General features: G+C 42.4%; 1 protein-coding gene across 1 annotated transcript in view; it reads right to left on the minus strand.

Annotated features, from left to right (window-relative positions):
• The window catches only part of LOC125642842 (sodium/hydrogen exchanger 2-like), a 61,719-nt gene extending 43,846 nt beyond the window's left edge, over positions 1–17,873 (minus strand). Inside the window, exons 1-4 of the mRNA XM_048864705.2 lie at positions 17,594–17,873; positions 14,684–15,147; positions 9,838–10,088; positions 1,134–1,351 (exon numbers count right to left, since the gene is read on the minus strand). Coding sequence (XP_048720662.2) covers positions 1,134–1,351; positions 9,838–10,088; positions 14,684–15,147; positions 17,594–17,873 — 1,213 coding nt within the window. The remainder of the gene's footprint in view (positions 1–1,133; positions 1,352–9,837; positions 10,089–14,683; positions 15,148–17,593) is intronic.
• Between the last annotated feature and the right edge of the window lie 2,655 nt (positions 17,874–20,528).

A 20,528-nucleotide genomic window follows, 5' to 3' on the forward strand; every position in this document is an offset into this window, starting at 1 on the left:
ACATAGCTCATAATAATGGGCAGTGCACCGCTATACCATCTCAGTGGAAGACATTCTTCCACAGGGAAGCAGAATGGTCCAGGAGTTCCAGGACAGAGAGATCCTGTGTGCCAGATGTCACATCCCTTTATGGGATACAGCTTGCTCCTCCTGCATAGGTAGCCAGTTCTGCTGGACAGGGCACAGATGGATGGAGTCATGGACCTCCATCCTCCCTGCCCTCTTTGGGGCACAGTGCAAGCCCCAGGGCAGTAGGAGGGAGCAGTTCCTGTGCTACTGTCAGTGCAGGAACTGAAATTCTTGTTACCAAACAAGCAGGTGATGGGTTTCTCACATGCTTTCTGCCCACTGTACCCACATAAGGGCCAGGCAGAATCTGGCCTGGGTTTAAGTACAGTTACTGCTGTAGTTTTAAAATACGTCCATCCCACATCTACTGTAAGAGATGGCAACACATTGTGTATAAGGACTCTGGATTGATCACCCAGCTACATAGATGCGCATGGGGATTCACATTTCACTGCAAAACACAGGCCTCTGCTTCTCCAGCTAACAATACAGCTCATTAGCTCAGCCAGCAGAGAGAACTGCTTATACATAACATCCAGTCCACCACCTTCCCAGCTAATGGCAATGATTCACATGCAACCAAGCCAATACATGACTTATTTCTTCCAGTTAAGACAGCATTTGCCCTTGAATACACTTTAGAACAGCTGAGTACTCAGGAATCCAAGCCAATCCTGAGGCACTCATCTGAATCAGTCTGCGCCCAAGACCTACAACCATATTAAGAAGAGACAATAAGATTCACGCTCAAGATGATCAGCTCCAAAAACAACAAGATCACCCCCATTAGCTCAAGAACCAGTTTATCTTAACCAGTACACGAACAAAGGGAGTCAATCACATTTTCCATTGAAGGATGTGATAAAGTGAACTGGAAACATGGTAGAAATACAAAGGGAAGTACTAAATGAACCAGCAGTTAGAATTAAAGATTACATTTTGAATGTTAGGCAACCAGTACTTTTCAAAGAGTCCCTCCCCTCCTACACTTAAATGTGACACATAATAAACTCCGAAATTGCACATTTCATTCCCACAAAGAAAAATCAGCTTTTTCACCATACCTAGCGCTCTCCAAATAAGACAGAAAATGACGGTAAAGCAAATATAAGACCAACTCCACTCATGGTTGTCTCCAATGGTAGAGACCCCAAGAAAGATGAAGATAAGGGTATCACTAACACTGCTCCACATCTTCATAAAGTATTTGATTGTAGTGTGAGACTTTAGAGAGATGTTCGCCTCCACATAACGTTTCATGCCCATGGCACACGCAATAATACTGAGGAAAGAAAATAAAGCAATTATATATGGTACATAGCTTGGTTGGAGGAACATGCTAGATAGGCAAAAATTATATCATAGCCTTTCCAAGACAATGTAAGACTTAGTTTAGGGCAGATTCTGGTATGCTGAGACTCACTCAGTAGTACCTTACTCCCCAAGTAATTCTATTAAAAATCAGTGAGACTACTTGTGCAGAAAGAGACTACTCTGTGTGAGTAAGGGTATTTGGATCTGGCCCTTAATAAATAAATGCTAAGTTATTACATTTATTGTAGGGAGGTAGCGACACCTATAGCTAATGTTGCCCAACTCTTTCCATTATAAGACCCTGTTTTCAGTTCCTTATAAGTTTGGCAAACTTTAACAATTTGGGCTGAAATTTTCAATCCTGGGTATTTGCCTCCAGCTGATGTTTTCTGGAAAATTTCAGCAAAAAAGGTTCAGCTGTTTCTCAGAATGAGGTTAGGGGGAAAAATACATTGGTTTGCCTATGTTAAAATATTCTTACAAATATTTCATTGAGAAGATCTAGCACCTCCTCCATGGGCCTCCTTATTTCTAGCATTTCCTAACTTTTGAGTGTTTTACTTTGCAACTTTGTAACATTCTTTTAATGTAGCTTTTTAATATCACTATTAATATATTGCATATGTCCACTTCCTGTAATCTGTTTGCCATCAGCAGTGCAACATTGACAGATTCTAATCAAGACTTAACCTCAATTTTTGGAATCAAAGACTCATAAATATTAGATATACAAAAGGCCTGTTAGATAATAACCAAGTTCATTTCCCTGTCATAGCAGGACTGTTCCCTACACACAATACAAATTGCTCTCTGCAGTACATTGTTATTTGTATTACCATGGTGCCTCAGGGTCCCAGTTATGGATTACGCCCCACTGTTCTAGGCTCTGCAGACGCACATAACAAAGAGGCAGTCCCTGCCCTGAAGAGGTTGCAGTCCAAGTGCAAGACCAGAGACAATGGGTGGATGCTGAAAACTGGCAGTAGGGAGCATAAGGAAATGATGAGACAATACTGAAGAGACAAGAATTACAGAAAAGGAACGGGAGCAAATTCTGACATAAGTTACACCAGTGTAAATCTGAAGTAATTCAGCTCATTCAGTGGAGTTTACACCACTTTGAGACCAGAATCTGGCCCATAAAATTTTGATCTCTCAAAAGCATAATAGTGGTATAATTTCTTTTTTAAAAGCATAAGTTCTTTAAAAAAAAATCTTGAGAGTATTTCCAGTGTTTTTCTGTATATCGTGTCTTTTTATAACTCCATTCCCGTGCCACCCCATGTGCCCACAGAAACCAGCTCTAACTCACAGATCAGTATGGCACATAGGATAATGCTGATGAGCTGAGCATTTATTGCCCTTTCATAGCTTCCACACATTCTCAGAGAGGGCTGTGCTGAGAAGTAGCATGTGATGAGGTTGGCTGAGGAGAATGTCATGCACAAAGGCATTCACCCAGATTCTGCACTGTTCTCTGATGCTTTGGGAAGCATATCTGGTGAATTCTGGCCCTAAAACCATCATAATCAGCCACAGGAAGATCATCCCAGTTCAGAGGAACCTTCAGAATACAGAGACCTGAGGTAGCAGCTCCTGTGCTGCTGGCATGAGGGGTGTGAAGAGGGCTTCTTCAAATCTGGCTGATCCGGGGCCAGAGGCAGCCAACATAGCATATGAGTAGCCTGCAAGCTGTTCTAACTAACACCAGGGACTGGCCCAGTGCACAGCCAGCCCAGGATGGAGGAAGTGCATTTTACATTCCCATCCCCATCCTGAGCTGCTATGTTCTTTAGCCACAGCTGAGGAGCTGGCCCCTTAAATCAGCTGAAGGACTACAGAGACCTCAACTGATATCAAAGAAACCTTACTGAACATTCACTAGGCTGTGTGATGAACACAAAGCGGGCCTCCAACAGGACCACTGTGCTACTGAGGAAATTAGAGAGTGTCACTACAGCAGTAACATTTTACCTCTTCGTGTATTGTACACACCAGGTCATTTTAGAAGTGTGAAGCACTTTTTACCCTTTAATTAAAACTTTTACCCTTTAATTGTTCATGGATAATTGGTTATTGAAACTACAGGATACATGTGGTTAGCCTAATTCATCATCTTTTCAAATCAGTATAATTTCAGCCTAGCAATCTCAGAAGGTCAAAGCAGTTGGAATCAAAGAGCCAAAGCACTGGTTGGGGCGGGGGGGGGGGGGGGGTGAGGGCATGTTACTTTGAGTGAAACGCATTGTACTAAAGGACTGGCTGAATGAAGGCAAGACAAATATCAATTTCTGAATTCTCATCACCATTGCTATTTTGACAACAACTCTCTGAAGCAAAGGGCTTCGTTTTCTTCTAATCTACATCCGTGTACATCAGGAGTAACTCCCCTGAAGCTGCTAACATTACACTGAGATAAATTGGTCTGATCTACATAGGATCTAGCCTATTGACTTTAAATTTTACTTTACTGGTGACTGCCACTCCATTGTTTTCCAAATAGCCATTGACTACTGCTGGTCCATTCTATTCATAATTCATGCTCTCAGCTGGTGGTCATTCGGCATATAATACAGGGACCACAGAATGACAAATTTACTCAGTGGGAAGCAGTATACACTGCCGAGGAGATTAGCGTTGGACACTGACTGCAAAAAACACATTCTAACTGGGTGTTTGGGCTTTATTGGCAAAGTCACAACGGTGTGCCAGCTCCCAGTGAATATACAGTTCAGCTATGGGCATGAAAAAGAGAGATAATGAGAACATTTCTGTCCAACTTTCTCCTCTTTCCCTCCCTCCCTCCCTCTCTTTGATTTTAATCTCATCATTTTTAAGTCTTATTTTACCTGTAATTTCCATCCTTTCTTATTTCATATGCGAGTCCCAGGAAATTGGCAAAAAAAAAAACACCACTACTTTTTTGCCTCCACTTCTAAACTGCAATGAAATGCAGTGAAATGAGGCAGGGAGAGGAGCTCATCTGTCCTTTCTGTGTTCACTGCCAAAACGTTGGGCAAAGTACATCCTAGTGTACAGTGGGAATAGAGAGGACCTCAGGAATAAATGTGATCATTTTCTGCTGGAAATTGTCAATTTTTCTAAATAGGGGAAATATGTGGCCATTGGGAAGCCTGGATGTGAAGATCTGTACTGAGCATTAATAATATGGGTAGGGAGCGCTATCTGTAAGGGCAGCAAATAGTGTGTTTCAACAACTGAACAGAAGGATGACAACAGCAACAATGGCCAAGGTTTCCATGAGATGAGATCTCACATGACTATTTTTCTGCAACCCATGGAAAACCAATGAGCCTGATTCTCCTCTCACCAGCCTCCTCTGTCCTCTGCTACTAGTAAAACACCATTAATTTCAACATAGTTATTCCTGGTTTGTACTGCTGTTAGCAAGAGCAAAATGAGGCTCATCTTCTTGTGATCTTTCCCCCTCTGCTGGCTCAGCAGCAGCTAATTAACAAACCCTTATTGACCCAGCTGTGCAGATATTTACAGAGCAAAACAATGAAGTTAAACTACAACCCTGATGTTAATTTCAAAGCACAAAATAAAAATACTGTTAGTTTGGGGAGAATATTTTCAGGGTACTAAACTGGTATCACGAACAAGAGAGCAATACAAAAAATGTGCTTGACAACATCTTCTTGGAAGGTAGTTTAAAAGGCTTAAGAAACACAAATGAGCCATAAGTGTCTTTCTACTTCTTATATTTAAATCTTAAAATATACCGTTATCTGTAATCTTAATTTCTTATGACAAGGAAGTAGCTGTCCAAGCACCCATTTTGATCCAGAAATGATGCATTATTGAAAAGGAAAAAAAATGGGCTCCATGCTGGGTACAGTACCCCGTGACAGAAGGAAACACCATTACGTCCGAAAGCCTTCTCCTTCCATGCTGATTATGCAGCATATTTATTTCACTGTTCAGTCACATGATACTATAACAGAGCCTTAGTTTACCTTTTCCCCTGAACTATAATTGTTTCAGCAATACTGAAATATTGCTTTGTACTGGCCATCTAGGAAACAAAACCTGCAAAGTATAGACGATTCCTATTTTTACACAGCGTAGTATCATTGGTTTCAACATAGATCATCCAGATACTGCTGTATTGAACTGGTAGGTGGACGTTTAATGTTTCATTTTCTTTTCATCATCAGTATTATCAATATTGGAGTTGTCTATAAGGCAAATATCACTGGAGTCTAGGTGCACTTGACAGTCATTAGGGAAATACTAAATATCTTTACTTTTGTGTTTGTCAGCACTAGATGAGTCCACTTCCTGAGTCAGGGTCAGAGCTAGCAACCACTGTCAGGGAAACGGTCTGGATGACCTCATACAGTCTTTTCCATCTATACTGCCTTTGATTCTAAAGTAAGATCTCTTTGTCCATTAGAAATACTGGATCGAGTTTTGCAGGACTAAATCAGTTCTTCCTCAGGCACAATTCTCATTAATGTTAGTGGGCGTTTTGGTGTCTGATTCAAGATTGAAGGATTTAGCCCACAGTTAATCATGTTCCTAAGGTTAAAGTCAACTTCTTCAAATTAAAAACTAGCATCTCTCAATTACTATATAAAGCTGTACTTAAAGAACCTTGATAGCTCCAGTTAGCTTCCCCAGAGACTTGTAGGGGAGTTTTGTAAAGGAAAGGTGTCTCCATTCCTTAGATGAGTCAGTTTCTTGAATTCTTTGTTAGACTGGCATTGAAACTAAAGTACAGTTATGATTTTGCAACATTTAAACAAAAATAATTTCTGATGTTTAAAAATCTTTATTAAAGGAGCCACATATTTTAACTGTAGATCAGATATCAATATCTTGCATTTATCTTCTTGGCTATCAACCTCCAATATTTTCAGAAACAAAATGTAGATATAGATAGTTCAACAAATACCAGGTTCCTCTTGTGACCTTTCAGTGCTGCCACTTCCTCATGCACTTTCAGTTATGGAAAAGATCATCTCTTTCTGTATCGTCAAATGCCTTCTCCACTTCTAGAGAAGGCATCCTCAGCACCCTCTGCATTGGGCTGATCAACTACAAGTTGAACAACATGCATTTATTTATCCCTCGGTTTTCTACTGACAGTCAGTAATCTTATGACTCCAGGTGCTGGAACTTTACAAAAACCACTGAATACCAAGAGACTTGTGATGAAATCACAAGAGTTGGGAATCTCCAAACATCCTGTATGTGTTGACTCCTGAGACTGCATGGAGTCCCAGTGGCTGAAGGGCTTCGCATTGGCACAGTGGTCTGATCATATGGAGCTCACTGAGGGATCAGGGCCAAAGTCAGGAATGCAACGTAGGATGACATTCAAGGGAAGCAGCAGAAGCACCAGTGAAGGAGCTCCCTACAGGTTCCCATGTATGCTTTAGCATAGTGCTGTTTGATACACTAGAGAACCCTGAGTGAGCACCATCAGGGTCTACACTAGTGGTTCTCAACCAGGGGTATATGTACCCTTGGGGGTACTCAGAGATCTTCCAGGGGGTACATCAACTCAGCTAGATATTTGCCTCATTTTACAACAGGCTACATAAAAAGCACTAGCAAAGTCAGTACAAACTAAAATTTCAAAGACAATGATTTGTTTATACTTCTCTGTATACTGTACACTGAAATGTAAGTACAGTATTTATATTCCAATTGAGTTATTTTATAACTATATGGTAAAAATGAGAAAGTAAGCAATTTTTCAGTAATAGTGTGCTGCGACACATTCGTATATTTATGTCTGATTTGGTAAGCTTTTAAGTGAGGTGAAACTTGGGGGTACACAAGATAAATCAGATTCTTGAAAGGAGTACAGTAGTCTGGAAAGGTTGAGAGCCACTGGTCTACATGAACTACTTAATGCGCAGTATGACATTGCACTAAACAAATCACACCCCCATAGAGTGCATCACCCCACGTTGTAGACAAGCCCATAGTTACACTCATCCTAATTCATACGCACTATGCTACAAGCCAGATTTTGCTCTCAGTTACGCCACTGAAATCAGGTACAGTAACTCCTCACTTAAAGTCGTCCCAGTTAACATTGTTTCGTTGTTACATTGCTGATCAATTAGAGAACATGCTCATTTAAAGTTGTGCAATGCTCCCTTATAACGTTGTTTGGCAGCCGCCTGATTTGTCCACTGCTTGCAGAAAGAGCAGCCCATTGGAGCTAGCTGGTGGGTGGTTGGAACCAGGGTGGATTGGCAGCTCCCTGCTCCCCTAAGTTCCCTGTGTGACAGCTGCCCAGCAGGCTATCAATTGCCGGCAGTTCAGCTGTCCCTGCCCCCCACTGCCATGTGCTGCTCCTGCCCTCTGCCTTGGAGCTGCTCCCGGGAGACTCCTGCTTGCTGTGCGGGGGGGGGTATGAGGGGGACTAATGTCAGGGTGTCCCCCTCCCCCCTGCTCCTGCCCCCCGCTTACCCCATCTCCATAGAGCAGGGGGGGACACAACAGGGCTCAGGACGGGGGGAGCTTGAAGGCAGCAGCTGCTGTCTGAACTTGCTGATCTACTTAAAAAGGCAAGGTACTTAGAGTGGTGTCAGCATACTTAAAGGGGCAATGTGAATCTCTCTCTCTCTTCTCTACCACACATAGGGTGTGTGTCTCTGTCTCTGTCTCCATGCTGTCTCCCCTCCCTCCATTCGTGCTGCCTTGTAGAGTGTGAGGCTACATTAACAATAATGTATTAACCCTTGAGCCTCAGCCGAGTGCTAGTTCGTCATTTAGCAGGAAGGCATTCCCCGGGGAAATATCCCACCCTCTTCCACCCTCTGTCTTCACCACCTCAACCAAGCTTCACAATCATCATTGCTGTGTACAGTATTAAACTGTTTGTTTAAAACTTATACAGTGTGTATATACATATATATATATATATATAATATAGTCTTTTGTCTGATGAAAAAAATTTCCCTGGAACCTAACCCGCCCATTTACATTAATTCTTATGGGGAAATTGGATTCGCTTAACATCATTTCGCTTAAAGTCGCATTTTTCAGGAACTACAACGTTAAGCAAGGACTTACTGTATAATTCTACTGAGGTTAGTGGAATTATTCTTAATTTACATCAGTTTAACAGAAAGACGAATCCGGTCCCTGATCATGCATGATAGCATCAAGGTCAGTGGGTGTGCGCCTGTCTATCTGTCTACCTACAATCAAAGAGTCATTATGCACATTGCCACTTCATAATCTAAGTGTAGGGAAAACTGGTAATTGTGGATACCACTGTGTTGTAACTGTTGGCGATGCTGTTTTGTGACACTCACGGTATGTGAAAGTATACCTGTGAATTGTGTTGATTTTGAAAAACTAAGCTAAAACACAAGGAGCCAGATCTTGCCCTGGGCTGAGCAGGGGCATGCTGAGGGGAGAAGATCACCTTAGCAACAGTAGGACAGGATAACGAACACTCAACAGAGTGCTATGGGACTGGCTGCTGTGCACTGAAGTGCTATAGCCCCAAGGGCTGCAGGCCAGGAATGCAGTTACGTCTTGGCCAGGTACCATGTATGCTGGAGTGTACACAAAGTGGCGGAAAGTGTGCAATCTTCTTCTTTTTTTTTTAAAGGAGAAGCAATGTGTAACCTATCACACAGTCATCCCAGTCACCATGAGCAATCCTGCCTGCCCAATCATACCATCAGAAAGTAAAGGCAGGATATAGACCTAAATAAGCTAATCAGTAGGGATGGGCAAATCACTGGAGATAAAGTTAGAATGGACTCAAGTCTTGCCCAAAACCCAGATCAAACCCAATTTTTTCTGATGTTCAAAGAATCCAATCAACCACTTAGTGCACCTCTTCATATCCTGGTACTGACTGGAACTCAAAATACTACTAGAAAGCCTGTTCTGGCCCAGCCAAAACCACAAAGAACTGGAAGTCTCACACATACTGACCATGCACATTTTCCAGACCAAAGACACTAAACCAAGCTTGAATAAGCTTGCAGACGTTTGGATGCCTGACTGAATAGATGAACCATTTGAAATCTGTCCAGCTCTAATAATCAGGGCTATTTATGATTTCCAGTTTTAAAATACACAAGCTGGCTCCAATCTTTACACCCTGAAATTTCAACCTAAGTCCTTTAGCATTTCAAATCATTTAAAGTCAGATGCCATCTGTTCTGTGAAACACTGCTAAGGCCATTTCTTTGTCTTTTAAATCCTCAGAAAATGTGAGCGCATTTGAAGAATGCATATCACCATTTATGTGTAATTGTATAATGCATGCAATGTGGTTATGTCCCAGTACCATTTCAAAGGCTTTTATATTTTTTTGTTTCACTTAATACTGAGATGTTTATCATACATCTCACGCTAAGCAATGCTGATGTAATCATGACTGATTCTTTTCTGAATATAGCCAAAAGCATTAATTGCATGAATAAGAAAACCCGTGCATATACTTACGCCACAATACCAGAGAGGTGAAACATTTCTGCAGTGAGATAGGAAAGGTAACTGTACAGGAAGACAAAGAGGGGTTCAATTACACGGATATTCTTGGTAAATCGTGTGGTAAAGGCAGCAATCATCCCGAATAAAAGGCCTACCAATACCCCTCCTATTCCAACCACAAAAAATTTCCCAATTCCTGCAAACACATCCACAGTTTTGATTGTTGACATTTCGCAAAAGGATCTAAACAGCTTGTACAGCACCTAGAAGAAAAATAAAAGGAAAAAGAGAGAGAAAAACAAACATTAGCTAGAGATGACCACAGGCAACAGACACATCATTAAATGTTTGTGACACTTCTGCCTATGTGGTGAAATGCTTTCCTAGTGTTATGACAATAACACTCTGTTCTTTTTAACCAATGGGTTTTGCCTCATTTTTACATCATCTACCCTATGGCCCTGCAAGGATTTCCAAGAAAAGATAAAGCAGCCTAAACCTTGGCTCTTGAGGTTTCAATGGATGTGGCGAGTGGTGGGGGCGGCCTGCCAGGAGCTTGGTCAGGTGTAAAGGCATACAGTTCCCTCACGGCCTGCCCTAGACCTTTAGATCCCTGGGGAAAAACAGGGTTTCTCCATGGCCTATCACATGGGAGACAAACCCCACCCTCCCCATGGAATGATACCTAGGGGCTGTTCTGCAAGGAGATCTTCATGGAGATTTTCTCCCTCTAAGTCTCCACTAAAGATTTGTTGTATGAAAGAAACTAGCAATAAGAATTTGTCTGTGGGATGGAACGTCTCAATTTAATGGTTCCAATTAGACTATGAAGCTCACCCCTTACTGATGTGAATGAACGGGAAGAGAGGTGAACTCCTACCTTTGCTGCTGATCCATGAAGGATTATAAATACAAACACATTGACATTGTATATCTATAATCAAAGCATTTAAATACATATTATTTCTCACTATCTTCCTTCTACTCACATGCCGGTGCAGTTAAAATCCTAAACATTAACAGGTTTCAGAGTAGCAGCCGTGTTAGTCTGTATCCGCAAAAAGAACAGGAGTACTTGTGGCACCGTAGAGACTAACAAATTTATTAGAGCATAAGCTTTCATCGGATGCATAGAATGGAACATGTAGTAAGAAGATATATATATATATATATATACACACATACACATACAGATAAGTTGGAAGTTGCCATACAAACTGTGAGAGGCTAATTAGTTAAGATGAGCTATTATCAGCAGGAGAAAAAAACTTTTGTAGTGATAATCAAGATGGCAGTTGACAAGAAGGTGTGAGGATACTTAACTTAAGGAAATAGATTCAATATGTGTAATGACCCAGCCACTCCCAGTCTCTATTCAAACCCAAGTTAATGGCATCTAGTTTGCATATTAATTCAAGCTCAGCAGTTTCTCCTTGGAGTCTGGTTTTGAAGCTTTTCTGTTGCAAAATTGCCACCCTTAAATCTTTTACAGCTAGTGGCATTCTGTTATTTTCTTTGTTGGGCCTCTCCTGGAGTAGGTGACTTCTGGGTACTCTTCTGGCTCTGTCAATCTGTTTTTTCACTTCAGCAGTTGGGTATACCTGCTTTGTTGGGCCTGTCCTGTAGTAGGTGACTTCTGGATACTCTTCTGGGTCTGTCAATCTGTTTTTTCATTTCAGCAGGTATACCAACCTACTACAGGACAGTCCCAACAAAGAAAATAACAGAACACCACTAGCTGTCACCTTCAGCTCCCAACTAAAACCTCTCTAACGCATCATCAAGGATCTACAACCTATCCTGAAGGACGACCCATCACTCTCACAGATCTTGGGAGACAGGCCAGTCCTTGCTTACAGACAGCCCCACAACCTGAAGCAAATACTCTCCAGCAACCACACACCACACAACAAAAACACTAACCCAGGAACCTATCCTTGCAACAAAGCCCGATGCCAACTCTGTCCACATATTTATTCAAGTGACACCATCATAGGACCTAATCACATTAGCCATGCCATCAGGGGCTTGTTCACCTGCACATCTACCAACGTGATATATGTCATCATGTGCCAGCAATGCCCCTCTGCCATGTACACTGGCCAAACCGGACAGTCTCTACGCAAAACAATAAATGGACACAAATCTGACCTCAGGAATCATAACATTCAAAAACCAGTAGGAGAACACTTCAACCTCTCTGGCCACTCAGTAAAAGATTTAAGGGTGGCAATTTTGCAACAGAAAAGCTTCAAAACCAGACTCCAAGGAGAAACTGCTGAGCTTGAATTAATATGCAAACTAGATGCCATTAACTTGGGTTTGAATAGAGACTGGGAGTGGCTGGGTCATTACACATGTTGACAAAAAGAAAAGGAGTACTTGTGGCACCTTAGAGACTAACCAATTTATTTGTGCATAAGCTTTCGTGAGCTACAGCTCACTTCATCTGATGCATCTTTCTGCGAATACAGACTAACACAGCTGTTACTCTGAAACCTACACATATTGAATCTACTTCCCTAAGTTAAGTATCCTCACACCTTCTTGTCAACTGTCTAAATGGGCCATCTTGATTATCACTACAAAAGTTTTTTTCTCCTGCTGATAATAGTTCATCTTAACTAATTAGCCTCTCACAGTTTGTATGGCAACTTCCAACTTACCTGTATGTATATATATATATCTTCTTACTACATGTTCCATTCTATGCATCTGATGGAGTGGGCTGTAGCCCACAAAAGCTTATGCTCTAATAAATTTGTTAGTCTCTACAAGTACTCCTGTTCTTTTTAAACATTAACAGTAACTCTATCAAGTCAAATTTTGGTTGTACATCAGGCTGTTGATGCAGCCAATGATACCAGCAGTTTTATACCAATCACTGAAAGCAATGAGTGCACTATCATGAGTGGCAACTCTGGTGTACCAACATTCTGGCATGCAGATAAGCCCTGACCCAATACCTGCTGAAATCAAGGCGAATTATTCCATCAACTTCAATGGGCTTTACAACAGACTTTATAACAGGAGACTTCCTGAAGTGGGGAGCTTTGCAGAGATGTTGGACCTAAATATCTTCCTGCAAGCACTGGCTGTTGATTAAAATGGACAATTTCACGCTAAACTATTTCTATAACCCAAATTTGATGTAGAAGTATTGGGCATAACAGGTCCTGATTTTTTACTGTCCCTTTTATTTATAGGGAAATTAAATTGTTGAGAAATAGTCTTTAACTTAGTGTTTTCCTGACTAGAATTCTTCAGTATAAAAGAGTACCGTATGCAGTATAAAAGACACTGCATAATATAAAGTGATAGCCAGTGCCTGACTCCAGCTGCAGAATCTTATTTTGAACCCACTTGAAGAAACTGGTATGACTGAGTCAGCATATTAGATCCAATCCTGTATTCCTCAATGCCCAAACCTCACAAGAAACAAAGGACTGGGCACATTAGATAACAATAGAGACACTTCATCTGATAAGCTTTATTTATTACTATAATGTATTGAGTGCTGATAGTCTACTCAGCACTGTACAAATATGAGGATGTTTCTCAGGGATCTCACTATTCAGGGGCTAAATTGTGCAGTCTTTACCCACCCTGGTGAACACTGAACTCAATGGGACTGCTCTTGTGTAAAAGCTCACCACTGTATACATGCTCACCGTTATGTGGACTCTATGACCTTGATCCACAACCTTCTGGCATCAATGGAAAGACCCCATTGCAGTCAGTGGGCTCTGGATCAGGCCCTAAGTGAGTTCAGAATGGGATTCTGCAGCTAGAGCGGAGAAGAGGGAAAATAACTCATTTTTAAACTAAATAAGTCATTTTTTAAATCAGGAACCAGGCTTGGATTTTGCTCCTCAGAAGATGAGACACAAAGGAAAGTCACTCTTGTTATTTTAAATAAAGTAATTAAGCGGATTGAGATTTAGTTCATAGTAGAAAGACGAAGAAGGTACATATTAACAGATTGTCCTTTCAAAACATGTCTGCTCCTGTTATGACAATGCAGCAAGTGTCCATCCAAACATTTTAAATAAATAACAATTTTAGGGCCTGATCCTGCAAGGTGCTGAGTTGGCTCCAAAGAACACTTTATAGATTCACAGGTTTTAAGGCCAGAGGGACCATGATGATAATTTAGTCTGACCTCCTGCATAACTCATCCCTGAGAGCAGCTGATTTCAATGGGAGCTGAGGCAGCTCAGCACCAGAATCATGCTTTCTTGTAGCCAATAATAGTAGCAACAAGATACTTTTGTTTTACTTTTTAATTATAGTTTGGTCACTGAAAAGGTTCCCCTCCCTCTCCCTGCCTCCTCCCCCCGCCCCTTTTGACAATCTAATTCCCATATTGACGATGCTTCTGAAACAAAACCTGTTAGGCTTCTCCGCAAATTTACTTTTTCTCTTCATATCTTAGTGTCTTCATGTGCACATACTGGCTCTAGGGGAATGTTACTGAGAACAGACTGTAGATACTACGCCGTTATAGATCATATCCTCCTAACCCTTTCGCACTGCAGTTAATGAGAGCTCTCCATAAAAATCAATGGGCCAAATTCCATGGGCCCTTTCTACACTAAAAAAAAAACCTTACACTACTGTAATGACCACTGCTTGTAGCTCCACAACATCCCTGTAAGGTAGGGAAGTGCTATTGTCCCCATTATACAGCTGGGGAACTAAGGAACAGAGAGATACTAAGGGACTTGCTCAAGGTCATACAGGAAGTCTTTGGCAGGACAGGGAATTGAATGTGAGTCTCCTGAGTGCCAGGCTAGCACTAGCCACAGGACCATCCTTCCTCCGTACACTTAATACCAACATAAGAGATAGTACTTACCACTGTAACAGCATCATTTAGGAGTGATTCTCCAAAAACCAAAATGTGAAGCTTTTCATTGACATGTATCTCTTCAAACACAGATAACACTGCTACAGGATCCACTGCAGCAATCAGACTGCCAAACCAGAGATTATGGAGCAACGATATATCCTGCAGATGAAAGGATTTCACTTGGCATATCCCATACAGTGAGAAGCCAATCCCAAACACATTCCATATAGTTCCCACTACAGCATACAGAAGAATAGTCCCAATGTTCTCGAAAAAGGGACGGCTGGGCATGAAGTACCCTGCATCAAGGACTATAGGTGGCAGTAAATAGAGGAAAAAGATATTACTGTCCATGACTGGTGGGGACTTGTCGTTTAAGCCATAGATGATTCCTCCCATGATGAGCCCCACAAATATCAATAAACAGCTTTCAGGCACAACTGACGGCAGCTTGTTAAACAGATGAAATGCTGGTGAACAGTAAAAAGATTACATCATTATCCAGAATCAGCATAATATGTTGACATCATCATTTCATCTCACTTTTTTATAATACAAAAGAGGAATCGCTCCACGTTGTCATTTTTAGAAGAGAGCATTGTGGGGTGTGAACTGATGCTGTTTATCCTAAATAATAACTTAATGCCAGTAGGATTCTTTAGGTGAGCATGAAGTGACTTTAAAAAATGCTGTAAATGTTGGTAAAATGAAAAGTTAATAAATAAATAGCATCCTATAGCACAGAGGTTCTCAAACTGGGGGTCGGGACCTCTCAGGGGGTCATGAGGTTATTACATGGGGGGTCGCGAGATGTCAGCCTCCACCCCAAACCCCGCTTTGCCTCCAGCATTTATAATGGTGTTAAATATATAAAAAGTTTTTTTTAATTTATAAGTGGGGGTCGCACTCAGAGGCTTGCTATGTGAAAGGGGTCACCAGTACAAAAGTTTGAGAACCACTGCTATAGCACCTTTCATTCAGGAAGATCCCAAAGTGCTTTACAGTTTTATATACTCTATTGAAACACAGCCACATCTGGGGTGAAATACAGCTATCTTGCTACACAACATCAGTAGACAACATTTTTTTAAAGAGAAGCTGAAGAATAGCATATAGAATTCAAAATATGAGGGAAAATTTAAAGTAGGTGGAGTATATTTACCTAAATTGGAATTAGGCTAGCACACCTCTAATTTTGCCAAAAGTGCCAGGAGATTTTTAATAACTACAATTGGTATATTCCTCAATTCATCACAACAAAAGGTTAAAAGCTATATATTTTAGATAACAGTACAATAGGCACTGAAAACAATCTACCTAAGATAAATATACATGAAGGAATTCAGGATAATAGATGGCGTAGGGTCTAAATAGCATACTCTCTTCAGCACCACAAAAGTAGAGAGCAACAGTTCTTTTTTTTTTAAATTGTGTTCCATGTTTCCAACGAATGTTCTTTGTCAGAGAAAGCCTTCTTATTAATTATAAAGGAGGGCATTTTAATATTCACTAATCATTAGCTCTTTAAACAGTTAGAATACAACATTGTGATAAGTGAGCTCAGCACCTCCGGACAAGCGGTACATCCAGCTACTTTGCACAGATCTAAACTTTAAAAAGAAATTCATGCAACACAAGTCATGAAAAGAAATAAACCAAAATAAACCAAACTGAAATGGAAAAATTAGAAAAAAATCTTATTAATCATTATTTGTATTGTTTGTTTGTATTACCAGAACTGGGCTCCTGGAGTACTCGGTGGCATACAGACTTAAAACAAAAGACTATCTCTGCTCCAAAGACCTTACAATGTAAGTAAGCATCTGATATTTCATATTTCTGAATAATTAAATTAAGGTTAAGGGGCTTCTGCAGTACTAATGGAGCTCATAGCCTGTATTTATCATTTCCCTTCTTATACCATATTACTCTTAGGCCCAAATTATTCATTGTGATGGGCCTGATCCAACCCGCTCCTCATTCTTAACTCCCATTGACATCAGTGGAGACTTGTGTGCAGAAAAGTTGCAAAAGCAGGCACATAGTTCAGGATTAGTATTCACATTTGTAATTTGTCACTCCAGTTATATAATTACACAATTACTCCCATTATCCTTTCTGGACTCTCCTCTCCCATGGATACGTGTGTGCAGTTCTTAAGTTTTGCATGTATAAACTTACACGTGGCTTTGGAAATGTCACTATCATTTGCAGCTGCATATTACAAGCTGACAAGCAATTTTGTGGGTTTTTTTTCCATTTGCAAATATGGCAATTTAATGTACAGTACTCTATTGAAACCCAGCCCCGGAGAGCCGGGGAGCAGGGCTAGGTTCGCACACAGGAAAAGTCTTGCACTCAGCTGCAAGGTGCTTAGCATTTGCTTACAAGAAAGCCTCACAAACCCTGTGTGTCTGTATGTGTGTTTGGAGGAAAGGGGGAGATAAAGAAACGATCAGCCCAGAGGGCTATCTAGTTTGGTATCCTGTGAACAAACAGCCCTACCTGACGCTGCAGAGGTGAAATGCAGTCAGCTTGAGCAGCTCAGTACCATAAAGGGAAGAAGTTGTTCTCTTCTATCTAGCCCAAGATTTAAAAATATTATTGATAACTCACTTCCCACCTGAGCTTCCCCAGGTTATGAGAAGCTGGCTGGGAAGTGCATGTGTTGACTGTCTTTCCCAGGCCAGGGCAATTCAGTCAGGCACTGGGCAGGATGGGGCATTCAGAGACTTTGAAAATCTCACAGACAGATTTAGGGGTGAGGAGGGTTTTAGGCAAGGACTTTCCACCCTAGCTGGGGTTTGACAAACAGATACCCAATGCAGGGAAGTTCTCAGAGTATCCCTCCCCTGTTTGAGCTCTGCCCTTCTCCTCTTCCTCCTGCTGTAGCCCAGAAGAAATCTGGCTCCTTACCTATTTTGGCCAGAGAAGCTAGCATGATCCAGAGCGTTATTTCAAAGGGAACCTGCACGTGCTGATAATCCAGGGAGAAGAAGACTGTGTGCACAGAGGATTCATTATCCTGGGCTTCCTGGGACCCCCAGCTGGCATTCTCTGTGCCACTGTCCTCGGGGGACAGCAGCAGCAACGGTCCCTGGAGTGCACTGACCACAGGAGCACCCAGCAGCAAGGACAGGCAGGGCCCCAGCATCCATCCTGCTGCAGCGTCCCATCCCAGCCTCTGCCTCTCCATGAGCCCTGGAAAGTTGGTGACTGGCTGCTTCCCAGCTCCTGGCTGCTGCTGCTGCTCTGACCCTGAGTGGCTGGGCAGGGCTCCAGCCTAACAGGCCCTGCAGGAGCCACTTGTGTGGGTGGGTGCGAAGGTAGGAGCCACTAAGCAGCCCAGTGAATCCCAGCCCTGGAGAGCTGGGGAACAGGGCCAAGTCCGCACACAGGGAAAGTCTGCACTCAGTCACAAGGTGCTTAGTGTTTGCTTACAGGAAAGCCTCACAAACTCTTAGTATGTGTGATTGTGTGTGTGTATGGGGGAAGGGGCGGGGAAGATAAAAGCAGGATCCTTACTGTTTTGGGCCTCAGCCACCCAAATTCCACTGCCTAAATGGAGAACAAGTGTAACTGTTCCTTCTGCACCCCCCCAAACCCCAGACCTAGAGGCAACATAAAAACCTGGATCTTCAGGCACTGCTGGAGGTGCCTGGTTTCGGGCCCCAGTCCCCCAGGTCTAGTGCTTACACAGAGAACTGGTATAGATGACACCTTTGCCCGATGCATCTTCCCTTTCGTAAACCAAATGCAAATCAGAGTATCCAACAAAAATAACTACAACCAGCTAATACAATCACTTAATTAAGCATGCAACTGGAGGGTCTAGGATGGAGGGCATCTCAAGAATAAATTCCAGCAATAGTTTGTTGTCTTCTGCTGTCAGGAGCAGAAGAGAGAGCTATTTCTGTGTTTACTTTTCATGCACGGCACTCAGCTACCACAGGGACGGGGGTGGGGAGCGGCATGTAAAATGGGCATAGAGAGAGAGATGTTATTAACTACCATATCTGAACTTCAGGGGCTTTTGATTACTTGGCCATTTCTTCTCAGAACAGTTTCTTATACTGCAGTGGCCAGTGTGGCCACTGGGAAGGTTCAGGGATAGGTATCCACTGACTTTAGGGGATACTCTCGCACTCATTTTGAGAAGCAGAGTATTTGTTTGACACATTATCAGACACATTAATAATATAGAGGGCGAAACACAGAAGGCCAAATCCCTCCATGATTTCACCAGTGATGTTTCACCAGGGATGAATTTAGCCCATGCAGCACAAGCAATTAAAATATGGGGGCCCCAGGCTGCTGCTGGACTAATCGATGACCCATTTTTTTCTTCAGATGCCCAAAGGACACCAAACCCAAGCTGCTAATGACATATTGGTGATCCATTTTTCCTATAATGGAGAGCTAGATGGAAGACCAAAATCACACATGTATGTACTCTTTGTTTGTCAATAACACACCATGTCCCAATTTCTGATATTATTTTGTAGGGCAGAAAAATAAACAGGAATCTTGGGAAACAGTGATACATTCTGAAAGGCACCCTCCCGCCCCTCCATTTAACATTATTTATCTGCTTTTATAATGTGCCTTTAACAGGAATTTCTACCTTGACTAAAGAAAATGATGTCTTGACCTCTGGGCAAACTGAGATTTCAAGAGTTTTGGAAAAAATTCTCCTTTTGTGTGGAAAAAAATGACAGGAGGAAATCCTGACAGGGTTCCCTTTATGCATTTCTCCATAATCATTCCTTGGAGTGGGGAACAAGGTCCCTCACAGTTTGGAACAAATGGGGGTTAAGCATATGTGCACTGTTCCTTTAAATATTAAACAGGAAGTTTGGTGGCAGGGGGCTGAAGTGATCTAGGCAGAATCTTTATAGTGAAACTCACAAAGAGGCAGAAGAGTCTTGAGAACATGCTAATAAATTTCCTTGTTCAGTGTCGGAAGAAAGTGACTCTGTGATCATTTACCAGGGTGTTCTGCCTCCAGAATCCAAAGATTCTTGGGATAACTCTAGGAGTTGGGTGACCATATTTCCCCAAGTAAAAAAGGGACACTGTGTGGGGTGGCTCTAGCCACCTGCCGTTGCCACTCGCCTGAGCCCCGTGCCTCCCACGGCTGGGGCTGAGCACCCGAGCCCCGCGCCGCCTGAGGCTGGGGCTGACTGCCCAAGTCCCATGCTGCCCAGGGCTGACAGTCCGAGCTCTGCCATCCAGTGCCTCGTGTTGCCACTTGCTCCCCAGCCCCCACAAATGTTCCTCCGTACCCCCTGGGGGTGTGCACTCCACTTTTTGAGGGAAACTGAGCATTTGTTCCATTTGCTCTTGCCAGCTGATCATCAGTTGTCAAGAGCAAGTGGGATAAATGCCCATTTTTGCCAAAAAGTGTTGGGATGTCCAGGACAGGGCTTAAAAAGGGGACTGTCCCAGCCAAAACTGGACATATGGTTGCCCTACCTAGGAGGCCAGGACCACCTGCACCAGCTATGAGTCCTCTCTCTGGTTCCTAGATGTCTTCCACTGGACCCTGTCTCACAAAGTTAGGTTCTTCCACAGGGAAGAGGCCATGGAAAAGTTAATGCCCCAGAATGCATGAAGTTTTGAGTAAATTCCCTGCAGATTTGGGAAGGATGAAGTCCATCTCTCTGACACTCTACCCACCTTCTCCCCATGTGCAGGAACCATCCCCACTGTAAGGTCTGAGAAAAAGGAGATGGTGCTGCAGAGATGGATGATTGCCCCTCCTGGCCGCTCCTCTTTGGGCAGGGGTGGGCCCTGTCTGCATGGTAATCCCAGGGGATGATTGAGACCTTCATTGTCTTTGACAAAAAAC

This window comes from Caretta caretta, chromosome 9 (assembly GCF_965140235.1).
Source record: "Caretta caretta isolate rCarCar2 chromosome 9, rCarCar1.hap1, whole genome shotgun sequence".
NCBI classification, from domain to species: Eukaryota; Metazoa; Chordata; order Testudines; family Cheloniidae; genus Caretta; species Caretta caretta.